The sequence below is a fragment of the Echiichthys vipera genome, assembly GCF_963691815.1.
Source record: "Echiichthys vipera genome assembly, chromosome: 5".
In the NCBI taxonomy this organism is placed as follows: Eukaryota; Metazoa; Chordata; class Actinopteri; order Perciformes; family Trachinidae; genus Echiichthys; species Echiichthys vipera.
The window spans coordinates 8,907,657-8,926,990 of NC_139830.1; the positions used below are offsets into that span (position 1 = coordinate 8,907,657).

Sequence of the window (19,334 nt, forward strand, 5' to 3'; positions counted from 1 at the left end):
CGTTGGCCCAACTGTTGTCTCATTACTACTCTCATTAAGTGCAGTCTGTGAAAATACTAGATTATAAGATGCTCTCACCCCTGGCAGACAGTTTACACTTGTGAGATCACAAAAATATCCTTGAATATACAAAGTGCCGATGAATAACAGGTATAGATTTATCTTAAGTCTGTGTGTACAGAGCACTAAGGTCACACATGGGATGACCTCCAACCTTGGACAAACCCAGATGATTTCTGAATACAGTGGCTAACGTTAGCAGGCCAGCTACAAAGACCACCTCCAGCATCTGTGCCAAGCTAATGTGTCTTTTTGATATTGATCCTTCAATAAACAGCGAACAAACCAATCAACAAAATGTATCAAAGTATTACAAAATAATAATAAAGATACTACTACTACTACTACTACTACTACTACTACTACTACTATTTCTACTACTATTTCTAAGACTAATAATGCGATTATTGTTATTATTAATAATAACAATAAAGAAAGAAATTGCTTCATGAAGCTTCATTTAGCCATGACTAGTTACTGCTAAACACTCTTAGTCATTGACTTTCTTATTGCTTCATATTACTTCTCAGATGCTACCTCTATAATAGTTGAGGTTTGGTTTGATGTAGGCACAAACACTTGGATATGGTTAGGGAAAGACCTCGGTTTGGTTTTAAAAAGAAGCAAACATTAATTGCTGGTCTGTGACTGGAACTTGCATATGAAATTCACAACACCATGACCTCCAATTTGCGCCCTGCCTTGCTACATAAAGGACACACCACTTCCTCCATTGCCACTGAATGTTGGCGTTGGACATACATCTTGTGGTGCAGAATTGTCCAATATGAAGGTAATTCTTAAGTACAGGCCAAAACGAAAACCTCCCCCTTATCCTTGACCAAAGTTTTTTAGTTACCTAGCCGTTAAGACCTACGTAGGCTCAGACAAGTGCCAGAAATAGATTTGCCAAGAATGAAAAAAGGTTCCAAACCCTACTGGCTTCCTTAGCTCCATATACCTGACCAATTGCTGAATGAAATGTGAGTGAATTCTGATTGTTAGTTTCAAACAGAACGTTACCGAAATGTTTGGACACAGCGACTCAAATTTCAACATCGGAAAGGAAATGTTTTTTAAAAATATTCAAATTAACACTTAAAAAATCATCACTGACAGTAATTTAAGGTTTCGGACATTCTTACGGGCAACTGGGTTGCAGGTGCATTTATTATGCATCTCTAAGCTAGCCACAATCACAGCTGAGCTTATCTCAGTGTTTACATGAATAGCAACAGCTTATTATCCACCTCCACTTATGCTAATGTGATATGTACATCATTTCCTGTAGTGCTAAGTGCCTGAACCCCAGAAGTCAAGTGAGCAGCCACAGACTGCTCTGTAATGGTGGCTAACAGGAGACAGCTAACAGTAAAGGGCGCAGAGCCAGGCTGTTGAGCCCCTGTGCACCAGTGATAATCTGCCAATAGAAAGAAACTAATGCAAGGAGAGCTCTATAAAAATGTTGTGAGGGGAGAAATGGGAGAGAAAGAGAGAAAAAGAGAAAAAGAGAGCTCTCCAGACCTCCTTTTTCCCTACTCAGCCTTCGAGCCCAGATGTTTATGGTCTGTATAAACTATTGAGGGCTCGAGAATGTCCCCCACTCTGGAGCGAGCAGCAGCAGTGCAGAAGCCCAGACTTCTCTCTCTCTCTCTCTCTCTCTCTCTCTCTCTCTCTCTCTCTCTCTCTCTCTCTCTCTCTCTCTCTCTCTCTCTCTCTCTCTCTCTCTCTCTCTCTCTCTCTCTCTCTCTCTCTCTCTCTCTCTCTCTCTCTCTCTCTCTCTCTCTCTCTCTCTCTCTCTCTCTCTCTCTCTCTCTCTCTCCCTCTCTGTCTTGACTCCCTTACTGTAAATCCATCCAGACATACAAGCAAAGGCGACAGCTGGGAAACAGAACTCGTGCTATCAACGACACTCAATCATGACAACCTCGGGACGTTTCCACAGACTTCTAAAATATAGTTAAACCCCCCTCCAACTTATTTTTTTCGGTCTCACAAAGGCTGTCTATAATTGTTTCTCTTGCTCACACCCTCCTGCCCATGTCCTCAAATAACTACTGTTAAAGCTATCTGTCAAGGATATATTTCTTCATTCAGTTTCTACTATTATGTTTCTTTAGATCCACAGTGTTTGCAGCATTTGCTCTCAGTTCACTGTCTCATTACTTTCCCTCCCCTTTCATTTTTCTCCCCTGTCTCTTCTCACATCTCTGTGTGTTGGAGGATACAGTCTTTTGTTGTCTGAGGTTTTTTGCTCCGCTCCGTTTCCAGCACATGTGGTATCAAACCGACCTACATGGGTGCGATAAAGCAAACAGTCCGCAGTCCCTCCCTGACAGACTAATTTGAACAAATTCTCAAATTGCACCCCAAATTGAAAGCACATTGGGGTGCGGGCGGCCATTACTTATAAAAATCTGGATAAGTGACCAACAATGAGGCCAAAATAATGCATGGGCAACTACCCTTGTTACTGCAAGCAGCTGGGCAGCCAGACATATGTTCAGATTGTGCCCGCGGTTGCACTAGTGTGGGTGTCTTAACGATATTTCTGCACATGACGTGGCAGGAACGTTTTGTTATGATATGAATATAGGGAGGGGAAGTGTGTCCCTGCCCCGTGCCGAGTGTACGTACGGGGCTTAATGACTCTAAGGAATGTTAATCAGAGGCTCAATAAACAGAACCAAACACACACATGATGCACACAGATGTGTATGAAATGATTGCAGTAGCCCCTTGGACCATCAATTTTTTGGAGGAGGATGGGGGGTAATATAGGAAAGAGTGTTGAATAGGGTTGGATGAAGACATCACATGAGCTCTAATCATTAATACTTCCAGGGTTTGGCTCAGTATTTCCCTTCCTTTCTATTTTTCTGTATTCTGGAAGCTCGGCTCAGCTCCAGCTCTCGTGAGTGAAGCCAGAGGTCTATTTTCTGGACGGGGTTACTCCTCGTCTATGATTGTGTTTGTTTGTGCTGCAGGGGGAAAAGAGAGAGCAGCTTTGGTTTCCAAATCATCAGCCCTGCAGGGTCTGCATAAAGCCTCAACCCTCCTCCTCTTCCTCCTCCTTCTCGGTCTTCCTTAGATGCTCATTTACTAACATGGTTCCTCTTGCCCTTAGGCTCCCAGTGTCAATAATATGCACTGCTCGCTTCAGAGAGCTGCCCCAAAACAGGTCCGTCAGTCCAGGCACGGCACGGGATGGGAGCATTCATCTTTATGATTGTCGGGAACTGATCCAAAGCAATTTCAACTGGCAAGTGGAGAGGATTCCCGAGACATCTCCTCTGTCTCCAAAACACACAAGGTCTAAATCAAAAAAAGGGCAGCAATGGGCAGAGTCGCGGTGCAGCACGCCTAAGCCGTGGCTAAGTCGCACAGCCATTGGCCATAATGAAAACTGCTCTGCAGAGCGTGCCCAGTGGCGGTCAGACAGATCCACCCGCTGTGGAACTGTACAATGAGCCTGTTATACTTATGACAAGCATCTCTCTCTGCCCAGACACCATGCACAGAGAAAACTGTTGACACCCTCAACATACAGTTCCCATTACATCACGCGGAGGCCCATCAGAATTTTTTGGGAGTAATGTTATATTTAGTTGAGCCATCAGTCACTCCACCCAACGTGGTGTCATGATATTCTGCAGCCACAGCAGAAGCAGCTCTCAATGTTTTTAAGTACAGAATGCAAAGAACTCAGAGATGGGACAAACTGTTCTCTGTATGTACAACAGTCACATTACTAATGAGCTGCTTATTTATTATTATTATAGTAAAGGGTGGACATACCTATTGTCTGAACTGGACATCACCGCGTATCCAAAGCAGCAACCATGCCAGATGTTACATCTTATATCAAAATGTAATTTGCATACTGCCTCAGAAAATTGGCTTTGCTTTGCCGCTGAAACATATGAAGCAGGATTGTACAGAGGAACTCATCAAAGGCGAGAGGCTCAAATTTAGTTGCCTCCATTGCAAATTGCAGATCAACTTTCTTTGCTGTGCTGAACACACAGGCCTAGCGTGATTCCTGAGGCAATGCACCTGGGCTTCATCTTTCTGGACCATGTGGCATAAGGCGCAGCAAAGTCAAGTGGGGGATGTAGTAGATGGTTATCTCGAGAAGGGAGAGAAACCCCCTTGGTTTCCACAGCTCTGCTTAATGCTGGGTAGCTATTATGGAGAAATGAGTTTCCAGTAAAAGTAGATTCATTGTTTATTGACAGTAATATGAGTATAGTGTGGTGACTGAAAAAAGTGTCATGTTGTTTGCTGGGGTTTGGCATTTCTTCACACTCACTTCTCATCCAAAAGTAGAGAAAAGTATATAAAAAGAGGCTTGTGTCTTGACTGAAAGTTGATTTTTACTTCAATTCTTTGGCAGAGATGGAAGCCAGTGCTTAACTTAAGCACAAACAGCAGGATGTACAACAGGAGTGCAGTTCACCAAAATTGCTGTCCTTTTACTGTTAAAAACTCTGATTATCTTCAGTATTTGAAACTTGGTTTTCATTTTTCTGTACTGTATTTTTATGAATTCTCAAACAACTTTTGCCGGAGTCCAATATTTGTAACCCATTAATTAATTATCATCCATTGTCCCTCTTGATTTGGATTTGGTTTATATACCCTTGCAAAAAGTGTACTTACTTTCCCTGAGGTAATTGAGATGAGAGAGAAGCACTTCGGCGTTGTACATGGTGGTGAGCCGGAGGAAGTCATCCTTGCCCATCTTGCAGAGCTCTTTGCCGTCTGTGTTCTGAAACATGGCCGTGTCGATCTCTAACAGGCCATACTCCTTGATGGCCCACTCAAGCCACTGGCGCACATGGTCCTGGGACCACAACGAGGGGTCTGCAGGGAGACAGTAGAAGAAGAGAGAGGAAGTTTATTGACCCCATAATAATTTTAATGGATGGATCAATTTGGGAAACAGCTGGAAGAGCCTTATATCTGACTAAGGTAAAGCCAAGATACAATGAACAAATTGGAAACAGAATTGTGTATCAGCTCAGCAGCAGACCTTTCTCAGATAGTTGTAAATATTCCATGTTTTATCTTAACCATGTGAGTCGGATTTGCCTGATGACTCATGGTTTCAGGTAAATAATATTTCACATAGTAGAATTTCCTCTGAAACCCCCTCCTTTGATTGTTCAAACATTGTAGTATGTTTTGTATATGCAAGCACTACTTGACCCATGCCTGATATACTGTTTAGCCAATCAGGAAACCCAACCCCAAACTTACCACTTGTGGTTAAGGAGTAGGCCTCTATGTGGAGCTCCTATTAGGTTAATAGACGAGTGGACGTTTGCATCAGCTGAGCACTAACATTTGAATAGCCTTTATAATGAAAAAATTGACCATGGCTCCATTCTATTTTAATTAAATGAATTTCATAGGCCCATTTTTCGGGAAAGTAGAGTCATTCTCTTTGGCTCTCTGGCTTACGTGAAGCAATGTAATCAACTTATGTGTTAAAATGACTTTTCTAATAGCTTTAACCTTGAAAATGCACTTGTTACCCCATGAACTGAGTTGGAAAACAAACTGAAAGATCACATTTGTGAATGCAGTGAAGTAATATATGGGTCTGGCAGACACAGTGAAGTAAAACATTGGAACGATGCTTTATCACACAAACCAGCTAACAGAAATGGGGCTCATAAAACATTTACAGCATTGGCAAAAATTATACCAAAACAGAGGAGCGATTCTGTCTGAAATCGCAGCAGCACAGGGAAACACCTAGAACAATTAGCACCTGTATAAATGTAGTTAATATACAGATACACTGTTTTATGAATACACACATATTCAGCCTTATCCAGCTCATGTCAGATATGATTTATTTTTATTGCATATAGCTTATATACAGTTATTCTTACCTGCAGGTACAATGACTCTACGTTCATTGGTGGTCATGTTGGGGGGAGGGGCATTCTTCTCATCCATGTAGTTTCCATAGTTCATCTGAGATGTGTCGTTACCCCCAACAAGCTTATTGCATTTACCCACACTGCAGTCCACTGGAGACTCCCTGCTACTCGCACATAAGAGAAAGTTGTAAAAATATTATCAGCAGATAAATTGGGTGTTGTTGGTTTTCTTTTCCAGTCATTGACTTTGGCACAGGATATATGAAGCCGACACTGGCCAGGGCCAAGTATACTGAAGATTAGAAGCAAAAAAAGAAAGATAGTTGTGGTAAAGACAGTTGAATGACAAATGAAAACATTTGTAGCAGCAATAATGTCTTATAAAGACAGATAAAAAGTCATTTCACCAAACACTAAAGAATGAAAGAGAAATAAAGTGGTTGTCATGCCATACCTGGATCCATTCATGTGCTCATATTCTCTCTTGACATTGACCCGCACTGGCTGGTTGATCCACTCCTGCTGTGGGGGTAAGGGGTTGATTTTGTGGGTCTGACCGTAGTCCTGTGTGCCAGATGCAGTCATGTCTGTCTTGGGGAGAGGGGCAGCAGCAGCGTACGGAGGCTCAAATAAGGACTGGTCTTCACTCACCACTGATAGCGCCTCCTGCAGGCAGAAAGAACAAATACTTAGTAAGCTTTCCTGGACTCACTTCACAAATGCTAGTATGTGAGCTACCAAATAGGTCGTATCTAGCCAGCCTAACCAATATACACTTAAAAAAATACTTCAATATTTTGTATACTAGGCTTTTTGCTGTCTTGCAGATGAAATAACATCAACACCTCTCTTTAACGTTGATCATGTAGTATTTAGTAGCATCTCAGTAGCAGATTGCAACAGCATGAAACTTCTCGAGACAGATATACATGTCTTGTTCTAAGGCAACACAAACACAATGAATCGTGTTTTCTTGTGATTGTGGAGTGAACAAAATGTATTAATATTTCACTCAGTTTCTGCTCATAGATCCCCATATATCCTTTATACTGGACCTATCTGACTCATTTAATCAAATGCCTCAGCCAGCACCTAATTAGCTTAACTTAGCATAAAGCCTGGGGAGACAGCTAGCCTGACTCCATCTAAATGTAATGAAATACTCCTTCTAACACCTCTTAAGTGCATTAATTGACACATTAAAGGTGGTATGGTTTTAACGTGTGCTATTATTTGGATGGGCTCAGTGACTTCCTGCTGCACAAAGCTGTATTTTTTGTATGTTTTAAAGAAACAAGATATAAAGTGTTAATTTAAAAGTATTCAAGGTTCTTGCAGATGGTTTGTTTTACTTTTGGACATGGCCAGGCTATAGTTGTTTTACCCTGTTTCTTTAAACTAAGCTAAGCTTATTGTCTCCTGGCTGCAGTTTCACATTTAATGGACACATATGACAACAGTATCAATCCTCTCATCTAACTCTTGGCAGAGAAAGCAGAAGTATTTCCCAAAATATCAAACTGTTTCGAATGGGAGGACATCGTCATGTAATAAGAATGACAAGAATAAACTCTCAAACATGAGCAGGTAAAACTCCAGTCTTTATTTGACTCTACCCGGATACCAGTGATGTTATTTTTTTTCATCAATCTCTTGTGTATTTTTTGTTTACAGCAATTATGTGCAGTTATGGGTCATATCGCAGTCTGGCATCCTAAGAGGTTTGTGTACACAGCCCATGTAGCAACCCTAGCTTCCTGTTGATGTTAGGATGACTTCAATCATGCCCACAGTGGAGTAAGACAGAGTTGTAGGGCTAGGTTTTACCATCGCACTAGTTTACTGCCAATCAGTCAATACATATAGCTGTTACCAGTGATGACCTATTGGTTCAGAAATTTGAAAAAAAAAACAATGGCCTCTCAAACACTCATGTTTACTATATGAGCTGACACTTAAAAATACTTGAAACCAAATTTCCCAAATTCCTGGTTATATATTCATTTTCTCTCGCCCGTTATCAGTTCTAAACTTGGACTCAAAAATTCCCTGTCATGCCCTGATGTGTCTGTCTTGTCTTAGCGTTGGGCTTCCCTCCACAGCTGAAGATTCAACAGAAGCAGGGGGTCACGGCTACACTGACCCTTCTGCTGTGGCTCAGCTGGAGCAATGTAAGTTTATTAAAGAAAACAAACTCAGAAACTTGTGGCTGGCCAAGATATTACGTGGTTTCTAACATGCTCCTAGTGTAATGTCTTGGAAGCAGAGCATGGGTTGTGTACTTGATGGGTTACATTTTAAGATGCAGATGTCACCACTACGTGTTTGACAGTGAACAGACTCGGATAATGTCACAGTTGCAAACAAGTGTCAGGCAACTTTTAGCTGGCACAGAATGGATACTTCTTAATTTGATGAGTCAGCCTTTGTCATAATTGCTCCACCCATTATTGTTAATCAAACAAGCAAATATAAAAAAAGAATAAGTCTGAGTATCACATGAAGTCATTATAGTCATATATTTCTGCTGGAGATTAGGCTCGGGTCTGATGCACATCTGGATCTGATAGGATCTGATGGCACAGCTTAAACCGAGACGTGTCTAATTCCCCAGGACTGAATTATTTCTTTCCAAAATGCCACATATATGCTTCAGGGGGAAAATGCTACTTGATATTCATTGATCAGTATGTCCAACATGTAGCTGTTTGCATTCTCGAAAATGTTGCTTTTATGAAATCAAAATCCTCATAATCTCATATAACTTTAGTATCAATCCCTTCTAAGACATTTCATGCAAGTAGAAAGTCTTCACTTATCCCTGCTTGGAAGATGAAGGTCTCTTTTTTTAGCAAAAGTTTTCATTGGTACAACTACAGGGTGACTATAATAATGTATGACAGATACGCACACACCAAAAACACTGCAGTGACAAAAAAAATACTTTTCCTTCACCTGAACCTTAATTTCCTTTAACTACAATAATCGCAACCTGGATATCTTTTGTTAAAGTTATAGCTGCTTTATATAGAAGATTATAAACACATACAAAATTACTCTGATTTAACTTTGATCTTCGAAATAAAATAAATGATGTTGAATGTTTTAAATAATCTGAGTTCTCAAACAAGAAACATCAGCATGACTTAAATTATTTATTAAGCAAATTATTATATGATTATAAAGAGAAAGCCTGATCGTCGCTATCCAAATTCTTGATCTAATATTTGCACCATATTCTTTGATACTGATTGGCAGCCACTCAATTTGCACTTTTTCTTAATAACTAAAGTTGAAACAATTAAAATTAATATTTGAGACCATCGCAGATACGCTGCATAAAACTAATACAATAAAAGAAAGTGACAGGTGAAGCCTTCGCTCTGTACCATATGTAGTCTCAAGTTATATCAACCTCTGAAGTGGAAAAATATTTTAATTAGTAATTGCACTCTAGTGCCCTCTGTTGTAATGCCACAGAACAAACCACTGGTTAGTGTACACAAACTAAGGATAATAGATTATACAATAAAATGCACCTGTTTTCTGTTTTAATAATGTGGTGAGGAGTCAAACTCCTTCTCAAACAAGAGCTACATCTTATTTGACTGTTCTTCACGCCCAGTAAGAAACAGTGTGACTATGCCACATAAAAAAAAAAACTATTCATTACTTATTTAAAATACTTGTCTTCAGGTTAATGGGAGGATAAAAAAGCTGAACCTCTCCGGAGCATTTAACCATGTGTGCCAAATTTAGATTTTCCAGTGATTTCATCAGTGGATCCATCACAGTCTGAACCCTGGCAGCAGGACTCACTATCTGAGCAGAGCACACAGGCTAGTCTGTGCATGATAAAGTGTAGAAGAGTGAAGGAATGTCTCATTACAGCCTGATAAGGGCTTACTGAGCTATTATGACTGTTGCACGTTATATTTACAGTGACATATCAGCCTGTGCAATTGAAACCATGATTGGCAAGTGGTGTGTGCCTATCAAGATGGTAAAGGCTTTTTAAAAATAGGATCAGACCACTCTCATGAAGAGAAGCTAAAGGGATGACAGACCAGTGCCCATGTTTTCTTTCCAGTATCTGTGTGGAACACACACATACTGCCAGTAAGGACTACAGGCAGTTTTCTGTCTGTCTCTGTGTGCACAGATAATTCTCCACTTTTATATTTGAATCCCTCCCATGAACCACATCTGAACATAATCACTAAAACCCAAAACTCCATACAAATTCTGAGTAAAAAAAAAAACATGTCTTTACATAGTCTTTACATGTTTTTTCCCCCTGAAAGCATTAATGACATTTGAATTCTATCTTTGCAATATATCGTTCTGCAGTGCCACAGGGGAGGGGGGGCGGGCATCAGATAAATCATAGATCAACTGTTAAAACCGCACTTTTACAAGCATTGTGTGAGCGTGACACCTGCTGGGAGACACCTCTGTTCTGTTTACATCAACCAAGTCTATCTCTCCAAATGCGTCACGACGCGTCTGGAGCAGACTGGATATATGCAGTAGCTCCACATCCAGACTACACGTGTGATTGTTTGGCGTTCACACAGCCCTTCAGCAGGAGCCACCCAGAGGGGGGCATTCCTGTCTTTTGTTTAAGGAGGAAGAGGAAACCTGTCAGGAAAAGATTGTGTGGAGCAGGAAGCTCTCATGGCTAGAGAGCCCTTCCTTTCTTTTAGCGAGCATGACCGCAGCTAGCAGCCAGTCATTTACACCCAAGGATCCAATTATGATTACATGAATTGTCACAAACGCCTTGTTTTGTTACAAACATCCACACTGGGACATTGATGTCCTCCTACAGCACTGCTTTCATCCCCGATACATAACAAAACAATCACAGGGCTGTTAGCGGTGGATGACGGGGTTTAAGTGACTATATGCAGCCTGACATTTTTGTCTGGCCAACGTTTACACTCTTCCAAAACTCACACCACACCCAGCCGCCACAAACCCGCTACTTTAGATTTCCAAAAGAAAACACGTCGCATTACTTTTCAGCAACATGCAGACGCTGCATTCTTCTGAGCTTACACTTGTTAACGGGACGACACAGACTGAACGCATCGCAGGGTGAACTAATAGTGACTTGCCATTCAACATCTGGTGGCTGCAGCCATAATGCATCTGGAATTTCACTGTCGGGGGCCAGTAGCCAAAGTCAATGTAGACCAGCACTCTTGACCACCAACATACCGTTTCAAAATAATTGTGTAACTGTATAAAGAGCAAGTCGAGGTATCATTGTGAAGCTTGTGGGTTTTAAGTGTTGCAAACTGAGCAGTTACCGCATGAAGTTACCCAATGACAGCTTTCCTTTACACTCTACACACAACTCTCTGAGCGACGGAGGAAGATAAGTTACAATAATCAACAGCAAACAAGAAACAGAGGTCATCATTTTTCGTATAAATACCAAACCATCACACTTTTTTGACCCGCGACAGGATCTTCGGACCGAGCCGGGCGATGTGCCACACCGCTGTTGCGCAGCTCGACACATCGTATCCAGCGGTACATCCAGTCATGGCTATTGCTCAATCCCCGCTGCCCAGACTAAACCAAACCGTTGAACTCGTGGGTTTCTTATACCTAAATGAAAGTACATTCAGCGTGTTGTCTGAAATAAATAGCCACTCCTTTTTGCCTCTCCAGACGTGCGTAATTGTGCGCTTGGTCCTCAAAATCCAAAGAGTGATTCTGATTTAGCCTTGAATCCACACCGTATCATATCCACACAAGCAGGCGGCTTATTGAAAAAGGGATACTTTCAAAGAAAGAGGAAAACGAGGGAAATCTGGTTACCGCTTTCAGACCGAGGGAAAAAAGCCGCTCATCGTCGTCAGATTGGAGGACCCAGCTCACAGACCGACACAGAGGGGCATTTCAACCCATTGCTTAAAAAAAGGAGGCGCAACTCCGAAAAAGCAGTCTCCCACAAACTCATACACCCCGTTCTCCACCCTTACCTTAATAGTTCCGTCCATTTTGCGCAATTTTCAGCGGACCCCGACAATATCCCAAACATGACACGCTCCTGAATTAATTCCAGCCCCCGGTATGTGGCGGAGAGAAAGAGACACTTTTACCGGATTGAGTTTTTTCTTTCCTCTAAATTTGGGAAGTGAAGTCACCACTGTTGAGAAGGTTGAGAAGGAAGCTGTGTGTCACCGAAAGCCCTGCCTTCAAAAAAGCAGGATACTGTCCCAGGGAGATAAGCAGGGAAAACAATTGAGTGTTCGCTCCGCTGTTATGTTTTTCTGCTCGGAAATATTTACAGGATGACTGCCTGCGTTGTGCACAGCCATTGCTGTGAAGCCTGCTGTAGAATAGGCTTGTGTGTTTTGCTTTCCCAGTAGTGTCACGGATGGTGTGGAATGGTTTACTATTTATCCGACTTATGAATTATTTCTGCACACATTTAGCCGAGGTTTTCGAGAATGAGGTTTACTGTCACCGGACACTCTTAAGTTAAGTGAGCCCATGTTTTAGAGCGCGTTTGGTTCACGCCTACACTTAAGACTTGCATCTGGCCATGCCTCCATCCTTCCGTAAATCAGCCTATTCTCTGTTTTATCCTATATTTCATAGTGGAAGTAATGCATTAAATAAAGTTTATCTTTGAATGGGGACAGATGTTTCTCTCAGATTTACTGAGCTCTAAATCATGACAGGAGAGAAACCTGAACACCTATAGCAGGAGTTGTTGCAACCTTTTTTTTTTGTTACAGCTCTCTGTGAAGTTTTCCTGAGACACCATTATTTTTTTTTAAAAGCCCAAGTATTCAGCTCCTGACCGCACTACAGTCTGAGGGTCTGCTCTACACGTGTGCGTCTGCTGTTCAGCGCAGGGCGAATGGGCGAAGGCAGCCAGCAACAACATAAGCGCATCTTTAAAGGGGACACAAATGTGGATTGTTTTTTATTATTTTCGTTAGTACTATTGTTCTAATTATTGCCTTAGGTATTGCTATTCAGTTTTTTTTCTTCCTTACTTGCCAGTCTAAACAAGAGAGCTCCCCCTAATCCCCACCCCCACATAGGTATTTTTTTTTCTTTACGTCTGCCCTATGAAATTGCCCTCATCAATTCAAGCATAATTTTAGTGCAGATGCCAGACATGGAGACAGCTCTGAACGTGACCACGCCAATAACACTGCAAGAAACGTCCATTGCACATTCAGGAAGGTGCTCAGGGATTTCTAACTTTTGGGAGTATCACATTTGAGAGAAAACGCTTATTTTGCACCAAACCGCTGCCAGTTTTTATAATGTTTAACAATATAATATGATTAAATTAAAATGATAATGATGGTGATGAATATTTTTGCAGTGCTCGTGTTCTGCCTTGAGAGTGGCCAAACGGAGACTGTGCCTCCGCAAACGACTGACAGCAGGGCCGGCCTGTCTGCTCTCGACTTGGGGGTCTGGTGGGGCCGAGGGCCCCCACCCTTGGGACCACCACATCTGGATCCTGCTAAGGGTCAAGGCTTCTCCTGCCTGAGGCCAGTTCAGACTCATGTAATTAAGGGAGACACCTTGTTTAACTCTTCAGTGACTGGTTTGGTTTATTTTCTTGTTGTGTTTTTCTATACATTCCAGCGTGTGAGGTTTTCATAGGCATTTTATTTTAGGGAGGTTAGCGATAAAGTGGCAAATTAAGAGGTGCTTAAGATGTGACCTCAAGTTGGTGATTCACTATACAGGGCTTTAACCATATGTCTTAAAACTTACCCATTCGTATGGTTTTATACTGGACTCATGTCATCAGGTTCCATTAATATAAGGGCAACTTTACCTCCATCTCCACTATAGAGTCCAAACTTTCTTTAAGTTGTGTAATTAAATGAAATGCAGTGTTATGAAATACTTCTACAAACTTTCAGAATGCTTTTCATGTGACACAAAACCCTCATGTATTTTCTGAGAAGTCTGATATTCTAATCAAACCAAATCTCGCCGAAAGCTTGCCTCAGAGAAGAACCCTCCCAAAATACCTGTCATCCCACTCACAGAGCTTATTAAGAACACTGAGGGTCCAGGCTCTATCAAGACCATAATGAATACAGTGGTAACAAACATTTTGGAAGGCCAATAAACAGATGCAAGTTGGTTTACACAGTGAACCACAGAACATCTGGCTCGACGCTGGAACTAGACAGCCAGACATTTCTTCCTTACTGCACGAGCCAGTAGCTCCTCTGTCTCTCCACTGGGGCAACAGGCCAGAGGTGGGCGGTCACTATACAGAGTTTATGTTCAGCAGCCTCTCAATTGTCAGACTTAGCCTTTCTTTTTTAGATTATGGAGATCTACTAATATTTAGTGAATGGAGACTTTGGTTACAGTCTTGTACAAATGTAGTATTAAGAGTTTTATTGGTCACTAATGCCTCACAAGTGAAAATAATCTGTCAAAGGGGGATTATGAAGGGGACATGAACTTTAAGTGGTTTCTTTAATCAGGCACATTTTTTTATTTACAGCGTATTGAGTAGATGTAGCTTCGTGCCCATGATCATTTCTAAAAACAAGTCAACATCCATGTGGAATAGTTTCCCACCTTTTTTGTCTTTTCCTGTGATTTCAATACAAAATTAAAAATAAACACGAAAAAGTGACACATGGGTACCCTTAATTGGATTAGTCCTGATGTGGGACTAACATTAGGCATCCACTGCTGTGTGTTGAGAGAGACTTTAGAGTGTTACTCTACAGGAATGATGAGCCTGCTAACGTTGCTGTTTATTAGACATCAGAGTTGTATTCACATCATGCCTTCTCTCGGGCTAAAAGACAGCCCGAGTCAAAATACTGAGGGCAAAAAAATGGAGTATGCAGCGCATATAAGCACGAACTGTCTGGCCCCTCGCTCTAGGCCATAATTAATTTGAGATTTATTTTTATTGGAGAGTTCCAGTCTCGCCTGGCCTTAACCAAACAAAACCAAATGTTGGGCCGTGGATTCGCTTGAATGAAGGATATTTCTTTAGATTTTGTATTGAGGCGTGCCACATTCTGACCAATATCTCCCTGAATGTGAGTGAGCCAGTGAATGCAGCACTTGCACGCAAAAAATACACGCTACCCCCGAATCCGTGCGGAAGAAAAATAATAACATTATTGGACTCAGAACAAATCTAGGCTGCATTTCCACAGCAAATCAAAGCAGCGGAGTTTCAGGCACTGTGAAATTGAAAGTTTCTGCTCAAGTCCCACTAACCGCTGCTCCTCATTGGACTCCTGTCTTTTTTTTTTTAGGGAGCAGAAAAAACTCATTTAGAAAAGCGTATTTTCTCCTCAAATATTCAACGCGCTATTCAACTCTCTCACAACAAATCAGGAATTGTTCTGAACCCTGAAACGGCGTGTCTATCTGCAGTGGCACAAACGCTGTGGCTGGATGAAAAGAGCCCTTATTCAAAGGGCGGATAAGTCTTCAAAACATTAACAAGTCGCCTTTGGAAAAAATACCTTGATTATGAAGATATAACCATAACTCGCCTCTGCACAATGGTTCGTTTTAATGAGGCACAATCCGGGCAGTCATTAGATTGTTGTGATTGATGTGAGCAAATTAACTGTCTAACTGCAAGCAAAGTGCACGTTGAACTCGACGTTATATGGACATTATATGGTCATACACGGTTTTATATAAAACAATTTAATGGTTGCAGTGCCTCAGATATGTAGCAGTTGCAGGTATTCACGCTGCGCCATGTGTGACGCGATCCAGTTCGTTTCTTTTTTTTTTTAACGTGAAAACCAGATGTGCGCTGTTTGCTTTATTTACATTCTCAGGGCAGAGAGAGAGAGAGAGAGAGAGAGAGAGAGAGAGAGAGAGAGAGAGAGAGAGAGAGAGAGAGAGAGAGAGAGAGAGAGAGAGAGAGAGAGATCTGACGTCGAACGAGAGCCATAACTTCAGCATTTGTAAAAACGAAAATAATAAAAATCGACAAAAGTCAAATTGTGCTCCGCACTTCAGATAGACCACAACAGAGCCACATTTCAACAAGTGGCTTTACAGCGTAAACATGCAGCCAGTTTAAGCTAGAGGGGATATAACAGCAAGCAAGTCTTTAACATAAAAAGCAGAACATGCACTGTAAACATTGAATTATACGTGGATGCAAATGATTGATGATACTCAGCATTACTGCATGTTTTAACAGTAACTGGGATGGCTTATTCTTTTGTATGTTAGCCTGGTTGGAAAATGTGGGGACTTAATGTTTATCATCAAATCATCATCAAAAAAAAAAATCAAAAAAAAAAAAATCCAGTTTATGCCCTCCAACATTACCTGATAGAGGAGACGGTGGTGTCTTACCTTGACGTAAGACGACGTGTCAGGGACAGTTTGAAACATGTCTACTTGACAGACAGGCCCACAGGTGCTCAGTGTCCAATGGGCCCTGAGACAAAGAAAATATAGAGAATTAATAATAATATCATTTATAATATGTTTTTTTATTGTTTTTATCATGTTTATTGCATTTTATGTGTATTGGCCTATGTATTTTTCCAATATCATCAAGACATCACTAACAGTTGACATGGCAGCTGCGTGCCGTCCAGCAAACATTCACAAAGTACCTTGGGTTTTGTGAACTTCCACATATGGGTTACCACTTCCACCAAAATAAAGGGAAAGTCAAGTTTGCTTAATAACCCCCTGTATGTCTGACTGAACACATAATCCTTTGATTCATTCATAGGCCTCATTTTTCTCCAGAGTGGTCAGAGGTAGGCCGTTGGATAGGGGTTGGTTTTAATTACCACTGTCCTTACATTAACAACTCCAACTTATACACCACTAACCTAATGGTAACATGGATGAATGACTCCAAGTCGCCCAATAGGAGCTGGGCAGCAAGAGAAAGAAGAGGGCCCCATCCCAACCCCCATCACGTTTTCCCCTAAAGCTTACCACATATTGAAACACTTTTCGCTTTAATAAGTGCAGCTTACAAAGTCTAGGGTGAAAGGGCACTTAGAGGACGGTGTCTTTAGCCCTTCCCTCCCTGTGCAATTATTAGGAAGGCAGTGGCACATACCATCACAATTGGCTGTTATATAGACTGTGATAAAGCAAATTAAGGTATATTAAGGTATATGGACCTCTATATTGGCATTCAGGACGCACCTCTTAAGTTCAACATATCTTAACAAGGCCCCTGGGACATCATTCTTCTGTTCAGTAGCATGTGTGCTCTGACCTGTCACAATTTTAAATATACAATCATGAACCTTCTACCGACTTTGCATTTGAGCATAATTAGTAGTGGATGCAGATCACACGCTCTTGTGATTTTAAGCCAATACCTGACAGGGGAATTCAACTCTCTCTCTCACACACACACGCACGCATACACATATACACAAAAGAAAGAATACATCACAGGGATATTTATATTCCTACACACGATCGGGGGTTTAATGGTGCTACAATTGTTCTTTTTTTTTGAAGCGCAATTTCACATTCTAGTTTGTGTTTTTCATTGAATCCCTGCCCCGTGATGAATAAGCAAGCAAGCAGGGGGGTTGTGCGCGAACGTGGCACGGTTTAATGTAGAGGACCGTGTTTTTTTTTTTTTTTTTTTTTGTATTCTCGGCTCCTACAGGCAAACGCAGGGCTCGCCTCATAAAGTTCTCCAAATGCATCCAATTTCTACGCGGTAAAAAAGAGCATAGGACACCGCATCTGCAGCCAATTAGGCAGAGGAGGACTGGTGAATAACGGCGTGAACCTCCCTCCGAGACAGCCCCGTGGGCCGGGACCCCTCTAGTGTTACATTTTAAGCATCTTACCTTGCTGTTATCCATCATAAACGAGAGCCAACTCCGTTTCAGCTAATATGCATTCCATTGTTTTTCTTACACAGCCCAGTATAGACTAAACACTAAAGCCCCTAAAGTTAGTCTGCGAAGAGGCGAGCTGACAAAAGTGAAGTGTTTTTCGATTGCAAAGCTCATATTCAACACAAACCCCCAAAGAGGTAAAACTTTGGATAATAAGTCTTATGCAACAAGGCAAACATTAACATACATATTAATATGCATGTCACAGTTTCATTTAACCATCGTATTCATTCCTAAATGACTGCTATGATTATTTTTTTTGATCGACTACTTTTTAACAATGTGACTGCGCATCAACATTAGCAATAAAACAAGTGGAACCGTGGAAATGATTGATTATCCTCCTGCACACACACACTCTCTCACACACACACGCACACACATACACACCTTCGCTGCAGTTTGCCTCAGCAGGGATTTTTAGCAAACGCGGATTGATCTTTTTCTAACTCACCTGTCGTTTTTTCTGTCGGTGGTTTGGATCTTTTTCGATCGAATCACTCCTCCGCCAAATTCTAAATAATTAGTCCAGGCAAAGCCGGTTTTCCCAATGATGATGACAGTGAGTTATCTTGAAAGGGGCTGTAAAGGAGCGCCGTGTGTATGAATGAAACTGTTGCTGAGACGGGAGAGCCGCGACCAATGAGCAGCGAGAGAAAACCTCCCCTTGCCTGCCGTGTGAGGCCACTGAACCATGAAATAAAGGGAAAAGCAGGGAGAGAAAGAGCGTCATAAATCTGCTCCACGAAGACTCTTAGTAAAGGAAAGGGTCGAAAAAAATAAAACATATATTTGTTTAGATGTTTTGATTGATCGTTTTCATCTGTGGTCACATTCATTCCCAACAGTGGAAATATCAGCGCGGCATGCGCGTAAACTGCCCTGTGTCAGCTTCAAAAGCATCCCAAACATTGCAAAACACTTGTCTTGCAAGAGATGTGACTTTCTCTCACTTTCATTCCGCAAATTAAATGGTGGATGACGTGTGGTCAAATCAGGCTTCCATCATAACCACAGAAATCGGACATTTTCAATACTATATTCAAACTTTCCGGAGAAAAGCACATCTGCTCTGCATACACAAACACATAATTCAAGTAGGCTGATGAAGAAGACATCATGGCTTAAAGCCTCCATTTATTTTGACTTTACATCAGTTTAATGGATTTTAATATTCAGCCATCGGCAGCATCCACCCAGGAGTTCCTATGTAGGTATTCATTCATGTTCCTGTCTGTCCTCATGGTGACAGCTCCCGCAGGAGTTCAACCAGGAGCAGGGGTTCCTCTGCAGCGGGGTTGTCTTTTCCTGCTCGGTTGACCCCACTCAGTTCACTAACTTCATTTCCTTCACATTGCTGGCCCTCATCTTTGACCAAGAGTCCCCTAAAGGATGTGGGGCAATTCACGGTGAGGAAAGTCGCCCAACCATATCATTTTATAGCCTCATCAAGGTCGCTATTTCACGCAGAGCAACCAAAGTGAAACAGAGA

At 41.6% G+C, this 19,334-nt stretch overlaps 1 protein-coding gene across 2 annotated transcripts in view; it reads right to left on the minus strand.

Annotated features, from left to right (window-relative positions):
- fli1 (Fli-1 proto-oncogene, ETS transcription factor) overlaps positions 1-18,409 on the minus strand; it is a 33,044-nt gene extending 14,635 nt beyond the window's left edge. Inside the window, exons 1-5 of one of the 2 annotated variants that reach the window (XM_083913656.1) lie at positions 18,297-18,409; positions 16,311-16,395; positions 6,409-6,620; positions 5,964-6,118; positions 4,723-4,926 (exon numbers count right to left, since the gene is read on the minus strand). In XM_083913656.1, the coding sequence (XP_083769782.1) occupies positions 4,723-4,926; positions 5,964-6,118; positions 6,409-6,620; positions 16,311-16,349 (610 nt within the window). In that variant the 5' untranslated portion in view covers positions 16,350-16,395; positions 18,297-18,409. Of the gene's footprint in view, positions 1-4,722; positions 4,927-5,963; positions 6,119-6,408; positions 6,621-11,950; positions 12,087-16,310; positions 16,396-18,296 lie in introns of those variants that run through there. The other variant, XM_083913657.1, reaches the window with a different exon arrangement.
- Between the last annotated feature and the right edge of the window lie 925 nt (positions 18,410-19,334).